Source organism: Prionailurus viverrinus, unplaced genomic scaffold (assembly GCF_022837055.1).
Source record: "Prionailurus viverrinus isolate Anna unplaced genomic scaffold, UM_Priviv_1.0 scaffold_63, whole genome shotgun sequence".
Taxonomy (NCBI): Eukaryota; Metazoa; Chordata; class Mammalia; order Carnivora; family Felidae; genus Prionailurus; species Prionailurus viverrinus.
In genome coordinates, this window is record NW_025927625.1 from 90,950 (window position 1) to 118,810 (window position 27,861).

The 27,861-nt window shown below is 64.8% G+C and overlaps 1 protein-coding gene across 16 annotated transcripts; it reads left to right on the plus strand.

Annotated features, from left to right (window-relative positions):
* The first annotated feature begins 1,485 nt into the window (after window positions 1–1,485).
* Window positions 1,486–27,857, plus strand: TERT (telomerase reverse transcriptase). 16 transcript variants are annotated; one of them, XM_047848466.1, is made up of 16 exons: window positions 1,486–1,707; window positions 1,822–3,109; window positions 6,989–7,184; window positions 8,502–8,682; window positions 9,186–9,365; window positions 9,750–9,908; window positions 10,502–10,597; window positions 11,221–11,306; window positions 12,026–12,139; window positions 12,512–12,583; window positions 14,195–14,383; window positions 17,568–17,694; window positions 18,080–18,141; window positions 21,863–21,987; window positions 22,826–22,963; window positions 23,425–24,226. In XM_047848466.1, the coding sequence occupies exons 1-16, from the start codon at window positions 1,489–1,491 to the stop codon at window positions 23,526–23,528; spliced, it is 3,336 nt and encodes a 1,111-aa protein (XP_047704422.1). In that variant the 5' UTR covers window positions 1,486–1,488; the 3' UTR covers window positions 23,529–24,226. The 16 variants fall into 16 exon arrangements, 15 of the variants coding, with proteins under 15 accessions (XP_047704422.1, XP_047704414.1, XP_047704425.1 ...); XM_047848458.1 differs by having other exon boundaries at window positions 1,489–1,707; window positions 10,499–10,597; window positions 12,026–12,583; XM_047848469.1 differs by lacking the exon at window positions 12,512–12,583 and having other exon boundaries at window positions 1,489–1,707.
* The last annotated feature ends 4 nt before the right edge of the window (window positions 27,858–27,861 follow it).

Genomic DNA, 27,861 nt, shown 5'->3' on the forward strand with positions numbered 1-27,861 from the left:
GGAGTATCCTGGAGAGGAGTGATTTCCAGTCAAGCCGGGGGGCGTTTCCTCACCGTCAACACGGTATTGATCACACCGGTAGTCTTCTGCCTCACTTTCTCCCAGCCTCCTTTTTCCTTTTTAAATATGTTTTCTGAAGTCTCTCCAGATGAACCAGAGTAACTTCGTTTTTGGAAAAGAACAAATTTCCCCCAGCAGGGCCAACCCTCCAGTGGCCGAAATGAGCAGTTCTCAAACAGCCTTGGAGATTCCAGTGCTCCCTCCGCAGAATTCTAGAACAGCAGCACGTAATCTGAGTATTCCGCAGAAGGGCAGACTGCCCAGCGAGCCCAGTAACTATGCAAACCCTCTGCCCCCTCGGGGCCCAGAGGGGAGGCCTGTATAAATGCTACAGCCAGGAATAAGCAATTTCCCGACTCAGCTTCCTACATTATTAAAGGTTAACATTTGTTTGGCCATCCAGTGTTTGCCAAGCTCGGGCACGTCGTCCCCGTCAGCCTCCTGAGACCCAGAGGTTTGTCTGCTTCTTAGGGAGTCAAACTTGGACACGCGGTGGCACCTGGGTTCAGGTGAAATCTCATCTGGGGGGCTCCTCCGAAGTGCCTTGTTCAAGTGTCATGACCAGCATTGTCAAAACTGGCCCCCTGGTCTGGGTGGGGGGCGGTCAGTGTTGTGGGGAGTTTCTAGCTGGGCCGCACGGGGGGCTTCTGGCTCTTCCAGGGGCGCCGCAGGCTGCAGGCAGGTCCGTGACCTGCCGGCGGAGGCTCTGGGTCTGAAAGGAGCCTGCAGATGATGCCGCGGGGGTCGTGGGCCTCCGATCTCTCCCCTTCCTGTCTGGACATGGTTTAGGAGGGAATTGATTTAGGTTTTTTGTTTACGGTGGGGCAACAGAAGCCTAAGAACCTGAAAAAGAAAGCCCACAGCCCAGGGTCAGGAGGCGGCCGTGCCAGCAGCCAAGTGCTGCCGCCACCAGCTCACTGCCCACCGCCCTCAGTTACCCCCCAGGCCCACGTGGACCAGCGCTGACGACCTTGGTCCTTGCGCATCTTCGCACATTTGCAGCCCTGCTCCTTCCGCCCCACTCCCACCCCCGGCTGGAGCCCCAGCTCAGAGCCTGGGCCACGGCCTGCGTGACAGTGACAAACCACAGGCCCCTCTCAGGAGGCGCTGAGCGCGCACCAGGTGCCCCACGTTAGGGCTCCCCCCGGGGTACTCCCCAGGTGACCCCCCCTGACTCCATCGCTGCCCACTGAGCGACCCTCGCTGGGACCGCAGCGTCCTGGAAGGGCTCGTGGTCCCTGGGCGGGGAGGCTGCGGTCAAGGGACGCAGGGGGCTCGCCACACCTTGGTGCGAACACCCCGAAAGGCGCCTCCCCGGCCAGGCCCCGCCCCTTCCTCCGCGAAGCCCCGCCTCTTCGCACCGACACCCTCACCCCCCTCCCCTCCGGGCCCGCCCCTTCCTCCCGCGGACCCCGCCCCTCCCCGACCATGCCGCGCGCGCCCAGGTGCAGAGCGGTGCGCGCCCTGCTGCGTGGCCGCTACCGCGAGGTGCTGCCCTTGGCTACCTTCATGCGGCGCCTGGGGCCGCAAGGCCGGCGGCTCGTGCGGCGCGGGGACCCGGCGGCCTTCCGCGCGCTGGTGGCCCAGTGCCTGGTGTGCGTGCCCTGGGACGCGCGGCCGGCCCCCGTCGGCCCGTCCTTCCGCCAGGTGGGCTGCCCTGGGGACCCCGCTCGGGCCTGCCGGGGTGGGAGAGGGAGGGCTGCGCGCTCAGGCCCCGGGGCGCCTCCGTCCCCAGCACCTCAGGACCCCTCCACCCCGCAGGTGTCCTGCCTCAAGGAGCTGGTGGCCAGGGTGGTGCAGAGGCTCTGCGAACGCGGCGCCAGGAACGTGCTGGCGTTCGGCTTCGCCCTGCTGGACGGGGCCCGCGGCGGGCCGCCGGTGGCCTTCACGACCAGCGTGCGCAGCTACCTGCCCAACACGGTAACCGAGACCCTGCGCGGCAGCGGCGCCTGGGGGCTGCTGCTGCGCCGGGTGGGCGACGATGTGCTCGCCCACCTGCTCACGCGCTGCGCGCTCTACCTTCTGGTGGCCCCGAGTTGCGCCTATCAGGTGTGCGGGCCGCCGCTCTACGACCTCTGTGCACCTGCCGCCACTCGGCCCCTCGCCACCTCCGGCCACCGGCCTGGGACCCGGATGGACCTCAGACCCACGCGCCAGGCCCGAAACGCGGGCGCGAGGCGGCGGCGGGGCGGCGGCGGGAGCAGCCCGCCTCTAGCCAAGAGGCCCAGGCACGACGTGACCCCAGAGCCCGGGCGGGGGCCAGACAGGCCGCCTTCCCGGGCCCCCCCGCGCGGGGCCCACGGGCTGAGTGGCGGCGAACCTGGCGCAGTGACGTCTGCCAGGGCCGCCGCGGAGGCCAACTCCGGGGAGGGAGGGCCCCCTGGGACTCGGCTCACCTCCGCAGGCGCACAGCTGTCTCGGCCCCAGGGCGTGCCCCTATCACACCTATCACACCCTGAGACCAGGCACTTCCTCTACTGCCCGGGAGGCAAGGAGCGGCTGCGCGCCTCCTTCCTGCTCAGTGCCCTGCAGCCTAGCCTGACAGGGGCCCGGACACTCCTGGAGGCCATCTTTCTGGGCTCTAAGTCTCCGCGGCCAGGGGCTGCCCGCAGGACTCGCCGCCTGCCCGCTCGCTACTGGCGGATGCGGCCCCTGTTCCGAGAGCTGCTTGCCAACCACGCCCGGTGCCCCTACGACGCGCTCCTCAGGACGCACTGCCCGCTTCGAGCCCCGGCCCCTGCGGAGGGGTCCAGCGGCGGGGTCGGCGGGGGGGCGGGCGGCTGCGCCCTGGGGCGGCCCCCGGGAGCCCCCGGAGGCCTGCTCCAGCTTCTCCGGCAGCACAGCAGCCCCTGGCAGGTGTACGCTTTCCTGCGGGCCTGCCTGTGCAGGCTCGTGCCCGCTGGACTCTGGGGCTCCGGGCACAACCGGCGCCGCTTCCTGAGGAACGTGAAGAAGTTCGTCTCCCTGGGGAAGCACGCTAAGCTCTCGCTGCAGGAGCTGACCTGGAAGATGCGGGTGCAGGACTGTGCCTGGCTGCGCGGGAGCCCAGGTGAGGAGCCCGGGCGAGCAGGTGCCTGCTGGACCCCTCCCAGCCTTCCCGCACAGGGGATTCCTGCCTGAGGTGGGCGGTCCACCTGACCCCACCTCGGACCCCCTCCCGGCCTGTTTGCATGCACCTTCGAGGTTCTGACGGATGCAGGCAGGCCCTGGGTGCCAGGGACAAGCAGTGATCAGACGTGACACACACACACGGGCAGGGCTATGGCAACAGACGGAAGTGTCCAGAAGCTCTCACGAGCGTACCTGCACGTTGTTCGTCGTCCTTTTTGACTTCAAGGTTTAGCACCTTGAAACGGTGCCGCACGGATAGGAGTGGCCCCTGGGATGAGAGTCCGCTCCTCTGGGGGCGGGAGATGAGGCTCCAGGGTTTCCACACACATCCGCTCAGCCAGCATGCGGGTCCGAACGCCACGGCAGGGCTGGCAGAGGAGGATGGGGCCCCAGCCCCATCTTTTGGAACAAGGGGGTCACCGGGGAGCAGCGGGGTGCTCTCCTGCCTCAGGGAAGTGGGCTGCCTGCGGGGCCTTGACTCTGAAGCTGGGCCCGCGGCCTCCCTCCCGCTTTCGTTGTCTGGGCTTGATGTTGAGTTTTCTCCAGTCCAGCCACCATCCAGCCCCCTGCCGGCCAGCTCCCTCCTCCTCGGCACACCGGTGCCGGGAGTGCCAGGGACCAGCCAGGACAGACCGGGTGTCTGCCACTCGGCCTCCCCCGAGCTCCCAGACGTCTAGATCGAAGAAGACCGCGGAGGTTGGCAGCTGGGCTGTATGTCACAGGCTCCGGTGGTGGGGAGGGCTGGGCATCTCCAAAGATCTTCCTTACAGTGGCCTCTGCGGGGGGCAGTTCCCCAGAGGCAATGGGGCCAGCTGATGGCAGGCAGCCAGGGCGACCTTCTGGTAAGTTGGGTTTGTAAGTTGTTTTTTTTTAAACTGGGAGAACAACACACAGCAGCGGCCTGTTCTCCCAACAAATAACTGTGCAGGAGACACTGCCGAGCGTAAGCGTGCTGTCACACGGCAGATCTCTAGAACGTTCTCGCCTGACGTGCTGATGTATCCATAACCAGCGGTTCCCTGCCCCGTGCCACGTGGATGGGTCTCGAAGGGTCCGGCACCCTCGGACAAGCCTCCACAGGGCTTGCGCTCTCGGGCCGTGGCTCACTTTGTGGAAAGGGTTGAGTTCTGTGGCTCTGTCCCAGCTTCACACGAGGTCTGCCGTGCCTCTGTGCACCGCACACGGAAGGGGGCTGGTGCTCCCCTGGGGAGGGGGGGCCGAGCCCCTGCACCTCCCTGTGTCCCTGCACGCTCGAGCTGTGGCTCTGGCCATCTGCTCCTTCCCAAGGCCGTGGTCGCACCAGTTGCCCACCGGGCCGGATAAACGATGCCGGAACAGCCTTGGTCTCTAAGCTCTGCTCTGGCGGTCGTGTCTTCTCACCCCCTGCACCCCCCTCCCCACTGTGGAGCACCCCTTCCTCTGTGCAGGTGCTCAGTTCGCAGCCCCCGGGCTCCCTTGCCTCTGTCAAGCCAGCCCTGACCATTGTCCTGCCTATTGACTCCCGTCAGAAACCTGGTTCCCATCCCTGGTGGCCAGACGGCCGGGCTGTCCACGTCTGCCTCCGGGTGTTGCTAGACGTCACGCGGAGGATTCCTGGTGGAAACTCTGGAGGTGCCGCAGCACCTCCCACTCACTGCCTGTTCCCCGGAACCTACTGCGGGCTGGCGGCGGCCCTTGTCTCCTTACCCGGGGCTCACGTGGCTCTTTTTTTTTTTTTTTTTTTTAGTTTTTTTTTTTTTAACGTTTATTTATTTTTGGGACAGAGAGAGACAGAGCATGAATGGGGGAGGGGCAGAGAGAGAGGGAGACACAGAATCGGAAACAGGCTCCAGGCTCTGAGCCATCAGGCCAGAGCCCGACGCGGGGCTCGAACTCCCGGGCCGCGAGATCGTGACCTGGCTGAAGTCGGACGCTTAACCGACTGCGCCACCCAGGCGCCCCGAGGGCTCACGTGGCTCTTGTAGGCTGTGCTTTGCTCCCGTCATCCCGTCCCGTTGACTTCTCTGTGACCATGCGATGGCTTTTCCTAACTGTGGGTGGGGGTGTGCCCCCCACCCCCCGCCGGGGCCCCTTTGACCCTTGGAGTAGAAAATGCTGTCTCGGGGCCTCACCGGCTCAGCTGGGTCTCTGGGGGCCGCATCCCACCTTCCCCCAGGGCCACCCGGACTCCCTTCCTACCTTCTCAGGGGTGAGCGGCTGTGATTCCCTCCTGGCTGTGCCTTAGCTGCGCCCCAGGTTTCCACGTGACGCATCGTGTTCCCGTTTCAGTCTTCTCCATCAGCCAGTTATTCAACTGCTTGTTACTGGTTTTATTGACGACAGGAGCTGTGCAGCAGCGTGTGTGTTAGACCCGTTTCTCTGAAGCTGTGCAGACACGTGTTCCGTGGGCAGCTGGTCGCCCGCGGCAGGTTGTGGTGCTTGTGCCCCAGGCGTCTCCCTCCCCGAGGGGAGGCGCTGACGGGCGTGTGGGCGTCCTCGGGGGTGGGCTTGTAGGTTTTATCAGGTGGGAGCACATTTCAGAATCCTGATGTCCCTGACGATCGCCTCCGAGTGCCTGTTCCCTTGAAGTGTGTGTTCGTGCCTGCAGGGTGCCCGCTGGCTCTCTCTGGGAGGGTGCTGGCCTCGTGCACACTTCTGATCCCTTGCAGCTCGTGCCTGGCCCTCCCACGGCCTCGTGGTTTGGCTCAGACCAGCAGCACGAGCTGGAGTGTTCATCCTCCCTGCCGTCCAGCCTGGTGATCTCTGCCACTGGCCTGCAGGCTCTCGTGTCTTTCCCGTGACCACAGTTGAGCCTGGATGCCCCCCCTTTCTTCCCGATCCGGCCGCCTTTCCCACGCGGGTCCTCCCTCCCGGTCTGCCCCCGTGCTCTGCGTCTTCTCGGTTTCCCTCCCCCTGAGCAGCACAAGGGCCTAACCCCCACCTCGGTTTCCCCACTGCCTTAGTTCTGTCCCAAGCCGGGGGTCGTTGTGTGCTCTGTGGTCAGTGTGGGCGAGCTTGGTCCCCTGCCCTGCCCTCTTTCACCGTTGTGTCCTCTGTCCCAGACCAGCTTCTGGACCCCCTTTCTTCTCCTTGACGGTTTCTTCTGTGTCAGTTATGGGTGGTGAAGCCCCCAGCCGTATACATGCCACCGCCTCTCACCCTGTGAGACCTACTCGTGACGTTTCTGGGTGCACGTCCCCTGCTGTGCGTCCCACAGGGTGGGGGGCCCTGGTTCATGTCCCTGGGCCCCTGGCGTGCGTCCTGAGGAGGCAAGGGGGCCCCGGTGTGCGTCCCCAGCCCCGTGTGAGTGTTCGCGGCCCCACGGCGTCTGGCAGCCCTTAGCTCCTGTGTGGCCACCTCTGCTTGTCTGAACCTTGGCAGGTTCAGCCTGGGAAACCGCAGGCATTTCTGGGTCCTGCTGCGGCTGGTGATGCCGCTTAGCCTCCGTGCGTCACCGCGTGGAGAGCACGTCTCTGCTTCTCCGTCACCCTGCTTGTAAGCCGGGACTGATGACGGAGCCTCGTCATCTCTGGCCGGTAGAAACGTAACGGGGGCACGGGTGACTTCGGCTTTCTGGTAGCCACGTTACAAAGTAAACACGGAGAGGTGGAGCTAATCTACCGACGTCTTTTCTTAAAGCCCAGCGTGCCCGGAACATTCTCCCCTCGGCACGTGATCGCGAGGAGCATCATTACTGACGCGCGCCCCTCCTCTGGCTGCATCCCAGGCCCCCCGCCCCCTTTCAAGCAGCCAGCGGTGGCCGCCGCGGGCAGTGCCAGCGAGGGGAGCTCACCGGGCGCGAGGCCGAGGCCGGGTTCTGTGCCTTTTCCCGTTTCAGGGGCCCGCTGTGTCCCAGCCGCCGAACACCGCCGCAGAGAGGAGGTCCTGGCCAAGCTCCTGTGCTGGTTGATGGGCACGTACGTGGTCGAGCTGCTCAAGTCCTTTTTTTACGTCACGGAAACCACATTTCAGAAGAACCGGCTCTTCTTCTACCGGAAGAGGATCTGGAGCCAGTTGCAGAGCATAGGAATCAGGTTCTTAGTCAGCGTCACTCGGTCGTGTCTTGTCCGGTCCGTGCAGACGAGAGTCCCGAGTCCTGCCCACCCAGCGGGCTCTGGGCTCCCTGCGGGCCCCTTGCTGGGGGAGCCACGCTGGGCACAGACTCCTGGCACCAGCCCCCTCCCGCCGCCGCTTACCTGTGGACTCAGAGTTTGGGCCAGCTGGGCTCTAGGGTCCCAAAAGCACAAGTTTGTGCCGAGTGGAAACAACCGTACAGACAGGTTGTCGGCTCACCCCTGGCCTACGGCTCAGATTCTGTTTTCGTTCACACAGAATAAATGGGACTGTGTCACAAGTTGGTAAAACCTGGCCTATTTGACAACGTGCCTGGGGGAAGTGTCTGGGGACAGAGGCGTCTTCGTGAAACTGCCCCGACGCAGTAAGCTCCCGCTTGAGTGGCCTCCGAGTGGCTGCTGCGTCTGTCTCCGTTGCCCAGAGGCTGTTTTACGTAAAGGATTGTGGTGAACGTAGGCTGGACGGGGTCCTGTCAGGGGATGGCGTGACTGTTGGAAACCCGAGCCCTGCATCTCTGCAGCCTGGCCGACGTGCCCAGCGTCCTCTCGGGCCTTGGCAAGGACCCTAATGGCGGGACCAGGGGTGCTGAGCCGTGTCCGGCATGTGGGTCAAGCCCACGACCTGAGTCGAGATGTCTTCTGCGGAGGAGGCTGGGCCGGAGTCCCCTGAGCCATGTGGTGCTGGGGCCCGTGTCCTCCTGCATCTGGAAGAGGGTCTGGAGGCCTTTATCGTAGGTTTGAGTTAACAGACAGCACGGCCTATTTAATAACTTAAATATTTCCTGGTACCAGACCCAAAGCAGCCATTGAGGCTTCTTGCGGGGACTGTGGAAACCATCCCCCTGCCCCGGGGGGCATGTGACTACCACGGTGGGCTGGGCGGGCCACCAGACCAGGGAGCACCTGCCCCTGCCTGTGGGTGGTTTTGGGGGAAAGGGTGAAGGTCACAGGTGACGAGCCGACAGGTCCACAGAGAGATGATTCTCTTCCCCCGTGGGGGCCACACCAGTCACCGCCTCCCCCTACCCTTGCCCAAAGGTCCCGCCTGGTCCCAGCCTGTGCCACTGGCGGCTCTGTGCTGGAAGGAAGCAGGTGTCCTGGCACCCTCGGTGGGAGGGCGCTCCAGCAGGCAGCCGGCCACGGCCACAGCCACAACGTCCTGGGTTGCTGGGCGCCTGACCGTGCCAACGTGCGAGCACTGGTGCTCTCTTCCAGGCTTGCCCACCCTGGGCTCTGGCAGGGCTGTTGAGCCGTATCCCACGAGGTTCTCTGTTTCAGACGACACTTCAATAGTGTGCATCTTCGAGAACTGTCAGAAGCAGAGGTCAGGAGACACCAGGAAGCCAGACCCACTCTGCTGACATCCAAACTCCGCTTCCTCCCCAAGCCCAGTGGGCTTCGGCCAATCGTGAACATGGACTACGTTGTGGGAGCCAGAACGTTCCGCAGAGACAAGAAGGTCATCGCTGTTGTTTCGTTTCTAAGCAAAGTGCATTTAAACCCCAGCTCGGTTTTGAGGCCGACAGGAGGCCCAGAGAGGGGCCTGTGGCATTGCCAGATCCACGGAGGGCAGAGCACCACGGGTGGGCCATCCATCCAGGTGTGGAGAAGGAGCTCAGTGGCAGGCCTGTCTTAGGAGGTGCCCAAGGTGTCCCCCCACCCCCCATCTGTGGCCGGGGGCTCAGCAGGTGAAGGGTGAGCCCTGTCACCAGCTACAGTTTGTATACATAGTTTCCAGGATCGTGGGACAGGTCCCAGGGAGGCCCCAGGGGCCGGGGGTGGGGCATGGTGGGATCGGCCATCTGGCCCTTCTGGGCGCTGGGTGGGTGAGGGGACGTGCAGAGGCAGGGAGCCGCCTCCTCTCTGGGGGCCCGGTAGGTGGGGGCGGGGAGGTCCGACCCGGGCCCCCTTTTGCCTGGAGTTCTCTGATGATGCTGCCCGTGTCCCTGGCTGGCCCCACAGGTCCGGCACCTCACCTCGCAAGTGAAGAACCTGTTCAGTGTGCTGAACTACGAGCGGGCCCGGCGGCCCAGCCTCCTAGGGGCCTCTGTGCTGGGCATGGACGACATCCACAGGGTCTGGCGTAGCTTTGTGCTGCGCGTGCGGGCTCAGGACCCAGCGCCCCAGCTGTACTTTGTCAAGGTGGGCACCTGGCTCCGGTCCCACCGTACCAGAGGGAGAGCCAGCCGGGGACACGAGGCCCATGGGAGCGGCCCCCCCACCAGCTGGCCCTGCACCGTGGGCTCTGGCCAGGGGGTGGGAGCGGCTGGCCTTCAGGCCCCTGCGTTCGCCCCAGTGAGGCGCCCCTCGGTGGAGCCACGTCACGTCTCGGGGAACCTGGAAGGACGCAGGCCTCCGCTGGGGTGCCGAGTCTGGGGGCCACGGGACAGGTGTGTGCGGGGGCGATGGGGCTGTCAGTGGGCGTCAGGGTCTCTTACCTGGGTCTGCTGACGGCAGGACCTGGGAACCCCGGGGGCCGGGTGAGCACACGAGCAGCTGTAAACAGACGCCTCCATTCCCACACAGGTGGACGTGACGGGGGCCTACGATGCCCTCCCTCAGGACAAGCTGGTGGAGGTGATCGCCAACGTGATCAGGCCTCAAGAAAACACGTACTGCGTGCGCCAGTATGCAGTGGTCCAGAGAACCGCCCAGGGGCACGTCCGCAAGTCCTTCAAGAGACACGTAAGACCCAGAGGGGCCTGTGTTCCACACCGAGGGTGTCTGTGGTGCGGGTGTTTCTTCCCAGGCCCCTGTGCCTGGGGAGCCCCCTCCTCCCACCACTGCCCCCTGTGCTCACCTGGCTTCCTCCCTCCAGGCCCCAGGTGGCAGCTGCGGGCTGTGGTCATTGCCCCTGTGTAGCCGGAGCAAGCCCCTCGGGCACCTAGCACTGAGGGTTGGTAGGACTCTGCAGGGAATCACGGCATTGGCTCATTTCCCTGAAGTCCCTCCTCCCCGGACCTGCCCCCGTCCATCCTGGCTGCTTAGGTGGCCCCGGACCCCAACCGCCCTCCGCTCGGGCTCCACCTGCCACGACAGAGGGGTCTCGGGAAGGTGGGCTGCCCCCAAAGACTGGACCCCCAGCGGCTTCCTTCGGCATGGCCTCAGTTGTCAGGGGGTGACCAAGGGGCTGTTCTGCGGTCTGTGGCCGTGACCTGCTCCCGGGGCCGTTCCCAACCTCCACTGTCAGACGGCACCTGCCTGCCCCTCATTGCGACTAGGTCTCCCGGCCCCGGGGGGTGTGCACCCGTCTCACGCCCCCTCCTCTTTGCCAGCAGGTGTCCACCTTCGTGGACCTCCAGCCTTACATGAGACAGTTCGTGGAGCATCTACAGGAGACAAGCTCCCTGAGGGATGCCGTGGTCATCGAGCAGGTGGGGGTCAGGCACGCAGCTCGCTGCCAGCGTGGGGCATGGACGTGGCTGAGGCCGCCGTCCGGCCGGAGGAGCCCCCAGGGCAGCCTCTTAGTGAACCACACTGCCGGAGGCTTGTAGCTGCCTGTGGCTGCCTGTCTCCCTTTCCCACCTGGCCAGGTTCTCTGCTGCAGTCCAGTTTGCTAGACGTCCTTCCCCTCAGCTTTGACCAAGGCTGAAGGAACAGGTGCCCCCTTCCTTGGGACAAGTCGGATTTGCTCTGTAGCCCCACCTGGGATCGACCACCTAGTGGGAACCCGTTTTTCCTGCGTGTAAGCAGGGGCTGTTCCTGAGTGCGGGGCCCTCGGTGACGGACCAGCCCACGCAGCACCATAACTGGTTTGTGCAGAACCAGTTATCAGGGACAAGCTGGCCCACCCACTGAGGCTCTGACGTCCCGACCCCTTCTCCCCAGCCGGGGCCCCACCGGGTGATGCAGGTCACACCCTGGCGCGTGCCGTCTGGGCCTGCGTGGCTGGAGCCCGGCCGGGGCCACGGGCCACCCGGAGCAGCGTCTGGCACGGTGCACCTGCCTGTGTGCGTCACGCGCCCTCGCCCGCCCGTGTCTCCCTTTGTTCCCCCAGAGCTCCTCTCTGAACGAGACTGGCCACAGCCTTTTCCACCTCTTCCTGCGCCTGGTGCACAACCACGTCATCAGGATCGGGGGCAAGTAAGTCGGGTCCTTGGCACCTTCCCGTCCTGTGAAACCCTCTGTGCTGGGTGGGGTCCCGGTCCGGACAGGCGCTGTGGCCACTCGGCCGGCATGGCAGAAGCGAGGCTCCCGGGGTTCCAGAAGCCCTTTGGCGTTTAAATGCTGGTAGATCATTTTTCTGTCTGTGCAAACAAGACTTAGCTTCCCTGGGTAAGCAAGTGTACGAGGACCCCAGGGTGCGTCTGCTGAGAGCAGGTCCTGGGGGTTCAGGCTCACAGCCAAGGTCGTTGGAGGTCAGCCTGGAGGGTGGGCACCTTCCGTGGGACCACGCCCTGTGCACTAAGGGTGGGAAGCTTTCTGGGAGGGGCTGTTATGTTATGAATGACCGTAGTTCTTATTAAAACGTAACTACGTGAGGAGGATAAGCCAGCGTCTTCCTGAAAAGCACCCTCACAAGTGCACAGCAAGGTGAGCCTTGACGAAGGAAGCGCACCTGCACGTGCATGTGAGTGGCACCGAGGTCAGAAGGGGACTTTCTCCGTGGACGGGGCCACACCCGTGACACCCACTTGCTGTCTGCTCCGATCTTTACAAAAAGGGCCCCTTGTGGCCGTCGCACGTGTGAACAGACCTCTGTTCACACGACCCCGGGTCTGCGTGCCTGCGTGTCCGCGGGATGCACGGGAGGCCCGCCGTGGCCTGCTGCCACCCGCCGCTACCCACGTCCCATCCCCCAGGTCCTACGTGCAGTGTCAGGGGATCCCCCAGGGCTCCATCCTGTCCACTCTGCTCTGCAGCCTGTGCTACGGGGACATGGAGAGCAGGCTGTTTTCCGGGATCCAGCAGGACGGGTACGGGTCCCCTTTGTGTGTGTGTGTGTGTGTGTGTGTGTGTGTGTGGTCCTGCCTCCAGCCGCCTCGTGTCTCGGGTCCTCTTGACTCGGACGGACCACCCTCTCGTCTTTGTGTCGGGTCACGTGGTGGGCAGCAAGCAGGTCGTGAACACAGGCTCGTAAGCGGCTGCGAATGCGGCCAAGGCTCGGGCTCCCACCGGAGCCGCACCCTGGCCCCAGAGCCCGGCCGCCGCCCGGCCTCCCCCCCCTCGCCCCGCCCCGCCCGAGGTGCGAGCCTTGGTCAGGTTCTCTGGAGAGAGTTACTTCGTTCCCGTCCTGGTGAACCCCGACACGGGGTCCCCCGCTGCAGTGCTGGGCGGTCCTCTCGTAGGGTGCTCCTGCGTCTGGTGGACGACTTCCTGCTGGTCACGCCTCACCTGGCGCAAGCCCAAGCCTTTCTCAGGTAGGGGCGCTGCCCGTGTCCCACGGCACGGCTGTGGCTCATGAGCCCTCGCCGACTCGACGGGCGGAGTAGTAGTAATTCTCGCCTGGCGGCCGTGCCTCCCAAGTGCCCCAGCCTCCGGCGAACGGCGCACTGCGCGTCCCGGCTGTCCTGAGAGCCAGGCGGCAGCCACGCTCACTGAGCCTCGAGGGGGCTGGAGCCGCGGGCGTGGCGGCAGGCGTGCGTGCTGCTGTGGGTGGCGGGGAGCGGGCTTGGGTGGCCGGGCGGGCGGGGACTGTATCCCTGGAGGCCCCCTGCAAGTCAGGGTGTGCGCTGTTCTGGGCAGACAGCAGAAGGGGCAGGGACACCCCCGATGGGGCTGTGCCACACACGGAGGGAACAGAGGTGAGGGCTGCACCTGCCCATACGGCTCCTGGGGCATCTTTCTCTCTGCAGGCCACGTGGGAGGGACAGTGGGTTCAACGGTGCTCCGGGGCCTGGGACCACGTAGGGGGCTGGCTCATGTCTGCAGAGTGAACATGTGGGGGGCCGGCTCATTTCTCCAGAGTGAAGTCTCAAGTTTGGGGTCCTTGCCTTGGGAAGGGCATCCCCAGCACTGCCCCTCCGGGGCCCCAGGAATCCGGGGCTGATTTTCAAGTGTGCTTTTCCAGAGAAGGAGAAGATCATTAAACCCAGGGGTGTTTGCTCCGGTCACTGTGCTATCGTTGGACAGAGCCATCTGGGCAGCGTCCCTGCACCCCGAGCCTGCCCACAGGGGTTCCCGGCAGCCTGGGGCAGGATTCCCACAAATGTGCACTCCTCAGAGTTCAGCCCAATGACAAATTCGGATCCTCGGGCACAGCCATGTTCTAAGAGCTCCTTAGCCACACGTGGCCAGTGGCTGCCTGGGGGTTCAGCACGGGGTCCTGCTGCCATCACAGAAAGTTCTAGGGATGATGCTACAGGCAGGTGGCTCAGTGTATGTCGGGGTTCTACCCAGGATGCAGACCACTTGGGGCAGACATCCTGTGTCCAGGGGGAGATTTTTGAGGATTCATTCAGCCCTGGCACCAGCGTGGGTGGGCCTGGAGGCCGGAGGTCCACGGGGCAGGCGCTGGAGCTGTGGTCTCAGGAAGACGCTCCCTCCTTGGTTCACCCATCCTGTGTGTCAGGCCCTTCCTGATGCAGAGCCCACCCCATGGCAGACAGTCACTTCCTTTAAAACTGGCATATTACAGTGGTGGACCTTGTCAGCTGCCACTGTGACACTGTGACCTGTAGCTGTACATGTGGACGCGGCTGGCTGTCCCCAAGAGGGTTTCAGCCCCTGAGCTCGGCCTGCCCCCCGGGCCCCGCCTCCCCCATGGTCAGCTGGTCCTGAGCTGACAGCCCACCTGGGACCTGGGGCCTGGGACCTTGGACCAGGGTCATCTGGTGTCTGCTCGTCCCCCAGGTTTCAGCCTCAGCCCTTCCCCGGCCCAGCCACCCTGCTCTGGGCGCTGGCCTCGCTCACCCAGAAGCCTGTGGGGACGGGTCCCTGGAGTCAGAGCAGGGCCCTGCCTGGCTTCCTCGGGCACCTCGCTGGGGCCTGCAGACCCCCTCCGGGTGGTTGATGCGGCCTCTCTGCCCCAGGACCCTGGTCAGCGGTGTTCCTGAGTATGGCTGCACAGCCAACTTGCAGAAGACGGCAGTGAACTTCCCCGTGGACACTGGCGCCCCGGGCAGTGTGGCCCCCCTCCAGCTGCCCGCCCACTGCCTGTTCCCCTGGTGCGGTTTGCTGCTGGACACGCGGACCCTGGAGGTGTTCTGCGACTACTCCAGGTGCGTGTGACGCCGGTCGGCACTCCCCGTTCCTGCCTCCGCGTGACCCCGAGAGCTCAGGCCAGGGGTGCCCAGCTTCAGAGGGCGCGGTGGGCACTCGCTAGGTGAGCGGTTTCCTGGGCTTGTTCCTGGCAACAGGAATTTGTGCGGCAGACTTGGGGGTCACCAGTGTGTTCTGAGGGGACCTGCTGGGCACAGGTCTCTTTAGGACCAGGGCACACGCTGTAATGGCCACCGTGGCCTCGCTGGGTCGCCTTTACCCCTCGGGAGCAGGGCCGTGGAGCATGGGGGCTGCTCTGGACACAATACCGTGGCACCTCAGGCTGCCGGGAAAAATACCACGGGCAGGGTCGCTAAACCAGGTGTTCATGCACTCACATCCTGGAGGCCGTGAGCCTGGGATCCAGGTGCGGGTGGGCTGGTTTCTCCTGAGGTCTCTCTCCCTGGTGTGTAGACGGCCGTGGTCCCCCTCTGACCTCCTGCCCCCCGTGTTCAAGGGTCACTGATGTCTTTTTCTTCCTCTAAGGACATCGGTCCTGTTGGATCTGGGCCTATGGCCCTAGCCTTAATCACTTCTTAAAGACCGTGGGGTCACGTGGGTTAGGGCTGCCACACATGGATTTTGGGGACACAGTTGAACCCCTAACAGCCAGCTTCCCTGAGCCTGCGAGCTCCCAGGCTGAGCTCGGTCTTGGCGCGGACACAGACAGATTCAGGATGGATGTGGATGCACGAATCTGCCTTTTTATGAATAAAAAGTACAGATTGCAGATTCCGAGGCAGCGGGGGATGGCGGGCCTTCCGCTTTGCTGTGTTGGTGACCAGCTGTCCCGGCTTGAACACTCCCGGTCACACTCGGTCCCGTTTTAGGGGTGCTCTCTGGGGAGAAGCAGGTGCAGACGCTCCCCGCTGCCTCAGCCCTGCTGCCCCCGCCCCTCGCTCCGGCCCTCGTCTGTGCTCCGTCCGGGGGGGCCCTGGCCTCTCCCCCTCCCCCGGCACCCCTGTCTTTGGTTGTTCCCGGCTTCCAGCCCTCCCTTGCCGTCTGGGCCCCATCACACTGCCCGGCTCTCTGTGCCCCAACCACACCACTTGGTCATAAACTGCACGCCAGTTTCCTGCTCCCCAAGAAGCTATGGCCATTTTGGGGACAGCATCCCATCCGGGGACTGTCCCTGGGTAAGGACGATGCCCCAGAGCAGGTGGGTGTCGCCGGGCAGTTCTGCCCCCTCAGGCCCTGTCAGCAGGTGCCTGTTCACAAAAGCGGCCCCAAAGGCCCAGCCGCGGAGGCAGAGGCGCCTGGGAACCCGCGACGGCACTCGAAGCAAGGGCTCGACGGGCCGAGGAGGAGGGTGAGCGCCGTTTCGGGAAGGACAGTGACAGTGCAGACCTCCCAGTCTTCCCCGAACCCCAGATCAGGCGAGGTGGGGGGGTGCCGGGCAGTCACACCCGGTGACAGGCGAGTTCGCCTCGGTGCGGCGGGTGGAGCCAGGGTGACTTTACGTCTGGGCGAGTCGGCCCCAGCCCTGCCACCTGGCGCCCAGGAGACAAAACAGCAGACCCAGCATAGCAGGTGGGTGGAGGCCACCCTACCTGGTGCCGGGGGCGCGGGTGGGGCGTGCAGCCTGGGTGGGCCTCAGGCCAGGGGGAGGCGGGGAGCGGCTCTGAGCACCTGTGAGCAGGGAAGGGAAGGCCACCTCGCAGCCACGTGTCCTCGCTGAACCCGATGTCTGGGGCCCACAGCTGCATCTTGGGCATGTCCTTCGGGGGCGGGTTAGGGACCTGCCCCGGGTCACCCAGCGTCGCAGGGAGCGGGATTCGAACGCGGGCCCGGCTCCAGCACTCTCGCTTCCGTGCACCGAGCTCTGCACGGGTGGACGCAGGGGCTTGTAGCAGACGGCAGCAAGAGGCCACGGTAGCCACCCGGCACGGAGCAGAGGGCGGCGGTCCTGAGTGCGGTCGGCCGGGACCAGCCCGTGGAGGCGCTGGCGGAAGGCTCTGCCCACCCACCTAGGGCGCTCGGGCCCTCGGCTCCTCGGCAGTGCTGTGGCTAGCCTCGAGGGCACATTCCTGAGGGTGGGGCAAACTGGACCGACTTTTCCGGAAAGCAGTAAATTCACATCATGGTCCTTGAAGCGTTCATACGTTTTCCCAGTAACTGCACATCCAGAAACCCGTCCTCCAGAAAAAAATTCCTGGATGTTATCAGAGATTTCACCTGACCGTTTGGGCCGCATGACTTAGCACAGCCAACGGCGAAACGACCTAAATTGTGGCCGCGTAGGTGTTGATGCCTCACCAAGAAGAAACCTTATTCTGCCATTAAAATTGCCGTCAAGAGGCGCCCGGTGGCTCAGTCAACTAAGCATCTGGTTCTTGATTTCAACTCAGGTCACAATTCCGGGGTCCTGGGTCCGAGCCCTGAGTCAGGCTCTGCGCTGACGGCACGGAGCCAGCTTGGGGTTCTGTCCCCCTCTCTCTTTCTGAAAATATATAGACGTTTTTAAAAAATTGCTGTCAAATAACATTTAATAAGATGAGAACTCGGACTCGAGATAAGTGTGTCCCAAGCTGGTACAAAGGAACACGTCCCAGGACACATGTCACGCGGGTCAAGGGCTCATTTTGGGGGCTCAGGTGCAGGGAGGCGGTGTGGCTGGAATGCCCACAGGTGTCACTGCTGCTGAGCAGGTGACTTTCCTCCCACTGCCCGTGTCCTCCACATTTCCCACCTTGAGACCACGTCAGAGGGGTCAGGCTGTCTGTGGGGCGACCTCCTCCTCCGAGAAGCCCTCGGGGCTGTCGGAAGGGACCAGGCTGTGGCCTCAAGGCCCCAGCTGCCCGGCCGAGCCTGACGAGACCCCAGCCAGCCTGGACCCTCTCCCAGGAAGGCGCGTGCTTGCGTGTGGTCAATGCGTTGGTTGAGTCGCACAGATCTTGCTGGTGCCGTGTGCCGTTTGTCAATAACAAACGCGTAAATGACCCGCACCGTGACCCAGATGCCTGCGGTGCGTGGGTGCCCCACCCCGTCTGAGTCCTCGTGCCGTCTGCCGCTGCCACCGGCCCTGGCTTCACACGCGGGCGGGGCCGGGTGCGGGCGGGCCGACAGCGCGCCTAGTGTGTGCGGAGGGCTGGGGTCTCAGGGGCCCCCGCTCTCGAGTCTCAGGGGCTCCCCTCTGTGCCGCAGTTACGCCCAGACCTCCATCCGCTCGAGCCTGACCTTCAGCCAGGGCACCAGGCCCGGGAGGAACATGCGTCGCAAGCTGCTTGCGGTCATGCGGCTGAAGTGCTGCGCTGTGTTTCTGGATCTGCAGGTGAGCCCGCGGCCAGGGGGCGCCAGCAGGTGCCCGAGCTCAGCCCGGCCCGCTGAGAGCTACGCGTGTTAAATACATGAGTGTTTGTGTGTGTGCGAGTGTGAACACACGGGTATAAATGCCCTGAGTCCCGCCTGGGCCCCTCGTCCTGGGCACCTGGGTCCCTCCCCACGGAGGGGTGGGGGTCCGAGGCCTTGGGGCTCAGGCTCTAGAGCCACTGGGCACTCATGTCCTGTCCCTCCCTGACTGTCCTTCCCTCCAGCAGCCCCTGCCACCATGGCAGGGCGGGGCCGCCCAGGCCACTTCCTTCTGCCTCCATTTGACCTGGTGACAGAAATTGACGTTCCGGAGGCATTTGCAATGTTTTTCTTTCTTTGTGACCCAGGTAAACAGCATCCACACGGTTTATACAAACATTTACAAGATTTTCTTGCTGCAGGCCTACAGGTGGGTTCACCAGCCACACCACCACATGCCATAGCACCCTCTGTGCCCTGGGCCTCCCTCGGCCTGGAGCACGCCCTACCCTCTGGGTCCCAGTATCTGCAGAGTTTTCAGTCGTACACGCTTTGGCTTCGTGCGTGTGCACGGATGCTTCTCAGTGTGGGAAGTGCCTGTGTCACCAGGCAGTGAGGGGTGGCCAGCGTGGCCTGGGGTGTCCCCACTCCTGTGCCCTGACCCAGGACCTCGCAGGGGCCTCGGGTCTCAGAGAGGATCAGGCCAGTACCGGTGAGGGTCCACAGCCCTCTGATGTCCCCCGGAAATGGGTGGTGGGACGTGGCTCCCGAAGAGCCCAGCGGTTATTCTCGCCCCACTGATCATGTGCTTCTGGAACATTCTCCATCCCTGGGAGCTTCCAGGTCGTCCCGCTGAGAACGGGGACGTGGCTGGGCAGTCGTGGATCCCTTCCGTGCCTGTGCTTTTCTGAGTCGTGGGGCGGGGGGGGGACGTTTCCCCCTTCAGGCTGTGCCGATGCCTCAGGTCACATCACCGGCCCTGGCCTCAGGGTCGCAAAGTCGGGCTTTGCTTCAGCTCAGGGGAGCAGGCAGCCTCTACCCACAGTCAGGACAGACGGGTGTGTGCACCGCGGGGCCAGACAGGGGCCGAGCATCAGTGTAGAGCCCCCCGGAGTCCGCGTTAGCTGGTTGTGTATTTGCTGTGGAACGAGGCAACTGTCTCACGGGAACTGGGCCCGGCTGGGTGGCTGGGTTTCCTCCCAGAGACCCCCTCCAGGCCCCAGAGCACCTGTGCCCCTTGCGGCCGTGGGGGCGGAGCCTGCCCGGCGTTCGTCCACCGTCGTGTCCCGGGAGGGCCTCGCTCAGGGCTCCTGTCCTGTGCTCTGTGGTTGTAATGCTGCCTTTCCCTGCGTCTTCCAAACCCCCTGCCTCTGCTCTCGTGGGCGAGCTGCCTGGAGGTCTCTGACAACGTGCTCGCTATAAGCATGAAGGTGCCCCCCCCCCCCCCCGCCCCGCCACACACAGCTAAAGACTGAGGTGGACACACCCTTGCTTTGCAGCCTTCCTGCAAGGGCAGCCCAGTCCCCTGGCCAGCTCCACGCCCCGGTGGCCAGGTCATGTGTACCTCAAGGAGGGGCCCCACTCTCGTGTCCTCACTTGTGGACCTGTTCCTCATGAGCCCAGGCCCGGGACACCTGCCCGCCAGGGAACATATTCAAATCCTGGGTTCAGGCGAGGCACCCTCGGCAGCTCTGTGCTCCTCGTGAGGGCGCATGCGGCCCCCAGACGGCGGGTACCCAGAGCTGCTGGCTTCTCTGGCCACATGCAGAAGCATCAGCCGTTTCCAAATACAGAGGCTGTGGCAGGTGGGAGGCCCTAAAAACACCACCCTTTCTGGGGCGGAAGTGTGGAAATGTGAGGCTGGCCGGTGATGAGTGGGCGAGGCCGTGTGTGTCCACGTGGCCCTTGGGGCAGGACCCTCTCGTGCAGCGTCCGATCGGAAGCCTCGGGCTCAGGTCCTTCACAGCTGAGGGTGGGCGTCGGGCTGGAGGCGCTGGGAGAGCAGCGTCCACTCAGGAGGGGTTCTCCACCTGCAGAACGTGCTCCCCCGCAGCACCCTCCCCCAGGGCTCCAGGGACCGCGCTCCCCCCCAGGTCCCTCCCCCAGGGCTCCAGGGAACGTGCTCCCCTCTAGGGCTCTCCCCCAGGACTCCAGGGAACGTGCTCCCCCCCAGGACTCCAGGGAACGTGCTCCCCCCCAGTTCCCTCCCCCAGGGCTCCAGAGACTGTGCTCCCCTCTAGGGCTCTCCCCCAGGGCTCCAGGGACCGCGCTCCCTCCCAGGTCCCTCCCCCCGGGCTCTAGGGACTGTGCTCCCCTCTAGGGCTCTCCCCCAGGGCTCCAGGGACTGCGCTCCCCCCCCAGTGCCCTCCCCCAGGGCTCCAGGGACAATGCTCCCCCCCCAGGTCCCTCCCCCTGGGCTCCAGGGACTGTGCTCCCCCCTAGGGCTCTCCCCCAGGGCTCCAGGGACCATGCTCCCCCCAGGACCCTCCCCCAGAGCTCCAGGGACCATGCTCCCCTCTAGGGCCCTCCCCCAGGGCTCCAGGGACCGTGCTCCCCCCAGGGCTCCAGGGACCGCGCTCCCCTCTAGGGCTCTCCCCCAAGGCTCCAGGGACTGCGCTCCCCCCCCAGGTCCCTCCCCCAGGGCTCCAGGGACCACGCTCCCCTCTAGGGCTCCCCCCCAGGGCTCCAGGGAACGTGTTCCCCCCCCCCAGGGCTCCAGGGACCGCGCTCCCCCCCCAGTGCCCTCCCCCAGGGCTCCAGGGACAGTGCTCCCCTCTAGGGCTCTCCCCCAGGGCTCCAGGGACAGTGCTCCCCCCCCAGGTCCCTCCCCCCGGGCTCCAGGGACTGTGCTCCCCCCTAGGGCTCTCCCCCAGGGCTCCAGGGACCATGCTCCCCCCAGGGCCCTCCCCCAGGGCTCCAGGGACCGTGCTCCCCTCTAGGGCTCTCCCCCAAGGCTCCAGGGACTGCGCTCCCCCCAGGTCCCTCCCCCAGGGCTCCAGGGACCGCGCTCCCCTCTAGGGCTCTCCCCCAGGGCTCCAGGGAACGTGTCCCCCCCCCCCAGGGCTCCAGGGACCGCGCTCCCCCCCCCAGTGCCCTCCCCCAGGGCTCCAGGGACAGTGCTCCCCCCCAGGTCCCTCCCCCCGGGCTCCAGGGACTGTGCTCCCCTCTAGGGCTCCCCCCCAGGGCTCCAGGGAACGTGTCCCCCCCCCCCAGGGCTCCAGGGACCGCGCTCCCCCCCCCAGTGCCCTCCCCCAGGGCTCCAGGGACAGTGCTCCCCCCCAGGTCCCTCCCCCCGGGCTCCAGGGACTGTGCTCCCCTCTAGGGCTCTCCCCCAGGGCTCCAGGGAACGTGTCCCCCCCCCCCAGGGCTCCAGGGACCGCGCTCCCCCCCCCAGTGCCCTCCCCCAGGGCTCCAGGGACAGTGCTCCCCCCAGGGCCCTCCCCCAGGGCTCCAGGGACCGCGCTCCCCCCCCCAGTGCCCTCCCCCAGGGCTCCAGGGACAGTGCTCCCCCCCAGGTCCCTCCCCCAGGGCTCCAGGGACTGTGCTCCCCCCAGGGCCCTCCCCCAGGGCTCCAGGGACCGTGCTCCCCCCCAGGTCCCTCCCCCCGGGCTCCAGGGACTGTGCTCCCCCCAGGTCCCTCCCCCCGGGCTCCAGGGACTGCGCTCCCCCCAGGGCCCTCCCCCAGGGCTCCAGGGACCGCGCTCCCCCCCCCAGTGCCCTCCCCCCGGGCTCCAGGGACTGCGCTCCCCCCAGGGCCCTCCCCCAGGGCTCCAGGGACCGCGCTCCCCTCTAGGGCTCCCCCCCAGGACTCCAGGGACCGTGCTCCCCCCAGGGCTCCAGGGACCGTGCTCCCCTCCCCTGACCCTGGGGCGTTTGTGCCTTCCAAACCCATTTCCGGTTCCTGCAGGTGGGAAGTATTTCGCACACCAGCATGGTTGCCACACCTGTGAAGACAGGTTACTGGTGGGGCGACGCGCACGCAGAAGGGGCCCAGGTGGTCAGTGAGCACCTGGCGAGGCCTTGTCGTGTGGTCGGCCGCGTGTACGTGCGTCCACACACACACATGCCCGTGCGCGTGCCTGCCGGCCGGGCACGCTGCACACGCACATTCCAGCCAGGGGACGCCACGCTGACCGGTGCCCCTCACTCAGGTTCCACGCGTGCGTGCTCCAGCTTCCGTTCAACCAGCCGGTGAGGAAGAACCCCTCCTTTTTCCTCCATGTCATCGCGGACACCGCGTCGCGCTGCTACTCCCTCCTGAAAGCCAAGAACACAGGTGTGCGCAACGAGCCGGCGCGGCTGGCGGGTTCGGGGGGTCACTCGGGGTGCCGGCAAAGCCCAGGCTGCTCGCCCGCCTGCTTCCGATCCCGGGTGCCGTGTGCTCCAGGAGCCCCCGTGCCGCACCTGCCGCCAGCAGAGTCGTCGCGGGGGGCGGGGAGGGGGGGACTTAGGGAGGCCGGCTCGTGCCGCCTGCAGATGCGGTGGCCCTTGCCGACGGCGCACTGGCCTCTCACCCGCCCTCTGCCCGAGGGCAGCGGTCCTGTGTGCTGGGAGTGTGACGGTCATTCCTGGCCTCCTCCTGGTGGGCACCTCCGTCAGGCCCGGGCGCGTTCACGCCTCTCCCCGGCCACTTGCGCAAGGGCGGGCCAGGGGTCGGCAGGGGGCCGGCCCCCGCACCGGCTGCCCATCCCAGGGGAACGTGAGGGGCGCCCACGTGGGCCGCTGGCCCGCCTCTGCCTGGGGCTCCCCATCTGCAGCTCGGCCTTCCTCCGGGCACCCTCAAGGATGGTCTCTGCTCCCCGTGGCCTCTCCAAAAGGTTCTGGTCCGTCGGCAGCCCAGGCCGAGCCGTGTCCCCAGGGTCCTCGCTGTTTTCCGTTTTGTGCAAGTTTCTTCGGAAAAGTGGAAGGAAGCATTTCAGCCATTAGGGTCCCTGGTGCTTGTGTTGAGGCTGTCCTTGAAACAAAATCACCTGTTTGACCCCTGGCCTCTGCCCCTGCTCCTGGGCTCAGGGTGGGGGACAGGGATCCCAGCTGGCATCGGGAGCATCAGAGGGGAAGAGGGCGGGCGGGGCCTCAGCGGTCCCTGTGTCTCCCCCCCCCCACCCCACCCCCAGGGCTGTCCCTAGGGGCCAAGGGCGCCTCCGGCCCGTTTCCTTCCGAGGCCGCCCGGTGGCTCTGCCTGCACGCCTTCCTGCTCAAGCTGGCTCGTCACAGCGGCACCTACAGGTGTCTTCTGGGACCGCTCCGGGCGGGTGAGTGGCACGGCGAGCGCCAGCCCCTGGGGCGCCCCGCCGGGCAGGCACAGGGCCCTGTCCTCCCATGTGCTTGCATGGGCAGCGTGGCCCCTCCACGTCTCACTGGTGGTGGCTGGGTCTGGAGCCCAGGTGATGGGGTTCAGGAGTCCCGGGTTGCAGGCTCTTTCTCACCACAGGACCTGGACACCCACCGGCCACCCACCTCCCCACACCTGCTGTCCGTGGGGAGAGGCCCCCCTCCCTCCACAAGGGAGTCCCCCAGGCCCCTGCCCCGACACTGGCACAGGGCCCCCAGCAACAATTCTTTCCCTAACGCCCCTCTTGCCCTCCCCACCTGGTGCCCAGAGCCTGGCCTGTGCACACAGACCGTGCCTGCCTGGCCTTCAGCGGAGTCCCGAGGCCCGGGGTTGGGGAAGGCGTTTCTTCCAGGCCGGTCTGATTTCACTTGTCCCTTACAGCCAAAGCACAGCTGCGTCGGCAGCTCCCGAGGGCCACCCTGGATGCCCTGGAGGCAGCAGCCTCCCCGGGCCTGCCCGCAGACTTCAGGACCATCTTGGACTGATGGCCCATCCTCCTGGCAGGCCGGGGCGGGCTCCACGTGGCTCCACGTCACGGGTGGGGGGGGCCAGCTGACCACGCACCGCTGGCCAGGCCGGTGCCCGTGTCCTTGTGGAAGAGAGCCCACCCACCACCAGCTAGCGATTGGAGTCCTGTCCCTCAGCTGCTGACCAAAGGAGGGGGCAGGTGGGAGAACCTGGCTGGGGCGTCAGGCCGTCTGAATAGAGCTGCCCCCATCCCACCCCCTGCTGTGGGGCAGCCCCAGTCTGGAGTGCGGGCGCAGAGGCATGTGGGGTGCTCGGCGGTGGATGTGGGCTCCTTCCCTGAGCTGCGTCCAGATGCATGCCCCATCGAGCTTTCTTCCTCAGAAGCCAAGGGCCCCGTCAGCTGTTTGAGACCCATCCCTGCCCCTACCTGTGACCTTGCCCTGCCCCTCCCCCCACACGCCGGCCTCCTGGAGCCTGAGTGTCTGGCGCGCCCTGTCCACGGCCACCCCCACTTCCGGACTCTTCCCTGCTGGCCCTTGCTCAGCACACGGTGGCCCCAGGTTATCCTGGGCGTGCTCCTCTGCTTGGCCTCCTACCTCTGCACCTGCCACCTCCCCTGTGACTCCTGGGGGCCACGGGAAGAACACTCTGAGCCCTTGTTCTCATAGGCTTAAATGTTCCCACGTTTGCATTAAAGCACACACTGTGCGAGGTATCCATGCTGGTCTCTGTAATCACAGAGACTTACACTTGTGTCCCTGCATGATGTGCGGGGTCCTTGGCCTGGCAGGGGTCCCAGGGGGCTTCTGGGGCAGGGAGGGGGGAGGGGGGAGGGGGGGGAGGGGGGAGGGGCGCCTCCCCGGGGCAGGTGCGGCTGGGTAGGGAAGGCCCCAGCCCAGCACGCACCCCGTCTTCAGCCGGCTCTGGCCGCACCGTGGGCCCTGGAAGGGGGGGTGGGCCTGTGCCCAGGACACCGGGACTTCCAAGCACGTTTCTCCTCTGGCCGCTAGCTTCAGCGTCCACATGATCGGCGCCTTCCGGAGGGTTCCTCGGAGTGGACAGCGGGGGCATGATACGGGGGCTTGGGGGTGGGTGGTAGCCCACTGCCCTGCATCCAGCCCTGTGTTCTGGACCTGGGCCAGTGGATGTGCCTGTCCGCCTGCCCTCGTCTGTCCCCTCTGTCACTCTCCCATTTGCACATCCTGACCGCCGTGGGGCTCTTTAGTTCATGTACGGTCACATCTGTTTAGCTGGACTGTCCGTGCTCGTGTAGAGCAGACCATCGGCCAGCAGCACAGGGGCCTGGGAACAGGTGTCCTGCGCATGGCTCTGCAGGCTGGGCTGCCTGAGCGGGGTCCCCGAGGGTGAGAACTCCACAGGGGATCCTGCTCACACACCTGCGGGCCTCCCCGGCTGGACAGCAGCAGGGTGCCCCAGACAACCTTTTGGGGGAGGCAGAGCAGTTAGAGGTGACCCGGGGAGGTGAGGTGGCAGATGTCCTGGGGGTGTGACTGCACACAGGCATTCCCCACCCCAACTTTCTGATTCAGCAAATCTGGGGAAGGCCTGGGATTTGCACCTTTATGGAGTTCTAAATGAGGCTGGTGCCATGGGGGACCCCATGCTGAGAACCACTTCAGGGTGGGTGGGGCCATCTTTTAAGCAGTGAGTGGCCCCCGGGGCAGAGCAGGCAGTGTGGCTCCAAGGTCAGGGTTAGGAGTTTGGAGGTGTGTAGAGGGCAAGGTCATGGGGGACGCAGCTGAGGCCATCGGGGAAGTGACCAGAGGTCCTGGAGAGGCCTCATAGAAAGTAGAGGGTCAGGAGCCCCGCCCCGGCCCCTTGGCCTCCCTGGTCAGACCCTCACCCAATAGGCCACCCCGGGCTCACAACCCCTGGGAGGTGCCCCAGGAAAGGATGTGCTGTCCTTGGGGCTGTGGGCTTTCTCAGGGTGCCCTGCTTCCTGTCCATTAAGGATGAGCCCACGTGTGGGAGACACTCACGTGCCCTTGCAGACCACCAGGTGGGGGCTGTGCTGTGCATGTGGGGCTATGCAGGGTGCTGGACAAACATCCTTGAACAGATGGAAAAAGCTGGAAGGGTTGTGCAGAGGGTAGCTCAAAGGGGGCATAGCCTGTGAAGAAAGGGCCCCACCAGGGAGCTGGCTCTCTGCCCTGTCCCCCGCAGCAGTGGGAATACCCGTAAACGAGCAGTTCCCAAGGCTTTCTTCCAGGGTGTCCCTGATGGGGCCACATGACAGATGTGGTGAGATACCATCAACTGGACCTTGGACGGGGTCGGTGCTAATGCAGCCCAAGTTATCCAGGAGCGAATGTGTCTCATGTTGGGGTTTATGGATATTGTCTTTATGGCCGCTGCCAGGCTGAGCATCCAGATGACTGAGCTGACACATTTATGGCTGACCCAAGTCCAGGGAGGACGTCGTCAGCGCACCGGAGGTGAGCAGTGCAGAACTGAGCCCCACCCAACCCTCCCACCCCCCCGGCCAGCCCCGTGGTGCCCTTGCTTTGTAAACACAGGGAGGACAGACTGCCCAACACGGGGGACACCCCCAGGACCCCTCACCGGGCATCTGGGCACCCGCCGCTGGCCCCCACCCACCTACGTGCCAGGGGCCCGGTTCTGACGTTTTCGTCACAGACCAGACCCAAGACGGCACCCACTCATCCTCTACACACACCAGAGTCTTCTGGTACAGGTATTTTGTCGGCATTTTGCTCAGGATCACGAATCTGTTTTGAAGTGTTAAACCCTTGAAAAGACATGTGCTTGGTCAGGCTCAGTCACTGAAACTTCCTGGTTTCCCTCTTTCGAAAGCCACCGTGCGCACTGCCAGACCTCCTCCAGGTGAAACGTGGAAATAGGATTTGTAAAAGGCAAAGGAATTCAGTTTTCTGGCCTTCCTTAGATCCGAGCTGCATGTAGAGAAGCCCTTTCACTCATGCACCCTGCAAACGTGTGTGCAGTAGGTGAGTTCAAGGTGAGTAGCTCAAGAGGAGACATAGATGGTGTCCCCAGGGCCCCCAAAGCGCTGAGTGGTTTACCCCTTGAGCCCCGGTTCCTGCCCCTCCCTCAACTGGCATACCCCTGGGTGCGTGCTTGGCACCTGGCCACATGGATACTCTCCTGTGGAGGACACTGTAGAGTAAAGGGCTTCCCAAACCTGGGTGCCCTCAGAATTGCCCAGGCACTGTAGGAGGTGGAGTAGTGACCCCCCAAGAGCACCTACGTCCTAACTCCAGAACCTGCAAGTGTTGTGTGACATGGCAAAGGGGAATTATGTGGGCAGGTGGGATTAGGTAGCTTATCAGTAGACCTCAAGATGGGGAGATCATCCCGAATTACCCAGGTGCACCCAGGGAGATCACAGGGTGAAAGGAGGACGGACAAACGCGGGGGGAAAAGACTCGCTGACCTCACTGGCTTGTCGAGGCAGGAAGGGGCCACGAGCCCAGGATTGCAGCATGGGGGCCAAGGCGCAGAGCTACCCGTGGGACTTGGGGCACATTTCGGGGGGGGCACTCTTGAGTTAAATCCTTTGTAATACTCAGCTCCACTTGGGAGTGGGGGAGGGGGCAAGAGCAGCCGCGACAGGCGTCCTGGACTGGGCCCCCTGTGACCCTCCAAGAGACTTTGTCGGCCGGGACTTTTCAGCACCCCGGACAGCGTTTGTCCTGCCCAACAACAGGAAAGCCATCCGTGGTCTCCTGTGGCAAAGTCACACAGCAAGACTGTGTGTCGGGGCCCACCTCCTTAGATCTGATGCCTGGTTCACAGTGTTGTCAGAGGAGAGAGAGGGGGGAGGAGGAGGAGAGGAAGGAAATGGATGGAGGGAGCGAGGGAGGAATTGGATGGATAGAAGAATGGAGGGAGGAAGGACCTGGGTGGCTCAGTGGGCTAGACATCTGATTCTTGATCTCAGCTCAGGTCTTAATCCCAGGGTCCTGTGCCCTCCTGTGCACCCCTTCCTCCAACTCTGTGTTGGGTTCCATGCTGAGCGAGGAGCCCGCTTGGGATTCTCTCTCTCCCTCCCTCTCTGCCCCTCCCCTGCTCTCACTCTCTCTCTCTCAAAAATAAACAAATAAATATAAAAAAAAATAAGAATGGAAGGACAGAGATGGGGGAGGGAGGGAGGAAATGGATGGATGGATGGATGGATGGAAGGAAGGGGTTGGAGGAAGGGGTGCATGGGAGGGCCGGTGGAGGAGGTGAGCACGCTGGAGCTGAGAAATGAGGAGGCGCCCCTGCACGGAGGCTGCAGGAGGCGTGGTGTGCAGTGAGTGTGCCACGCTCCTCTGGAAACAGTAGAACCTGTTTCTGTTCCTTCTTAAC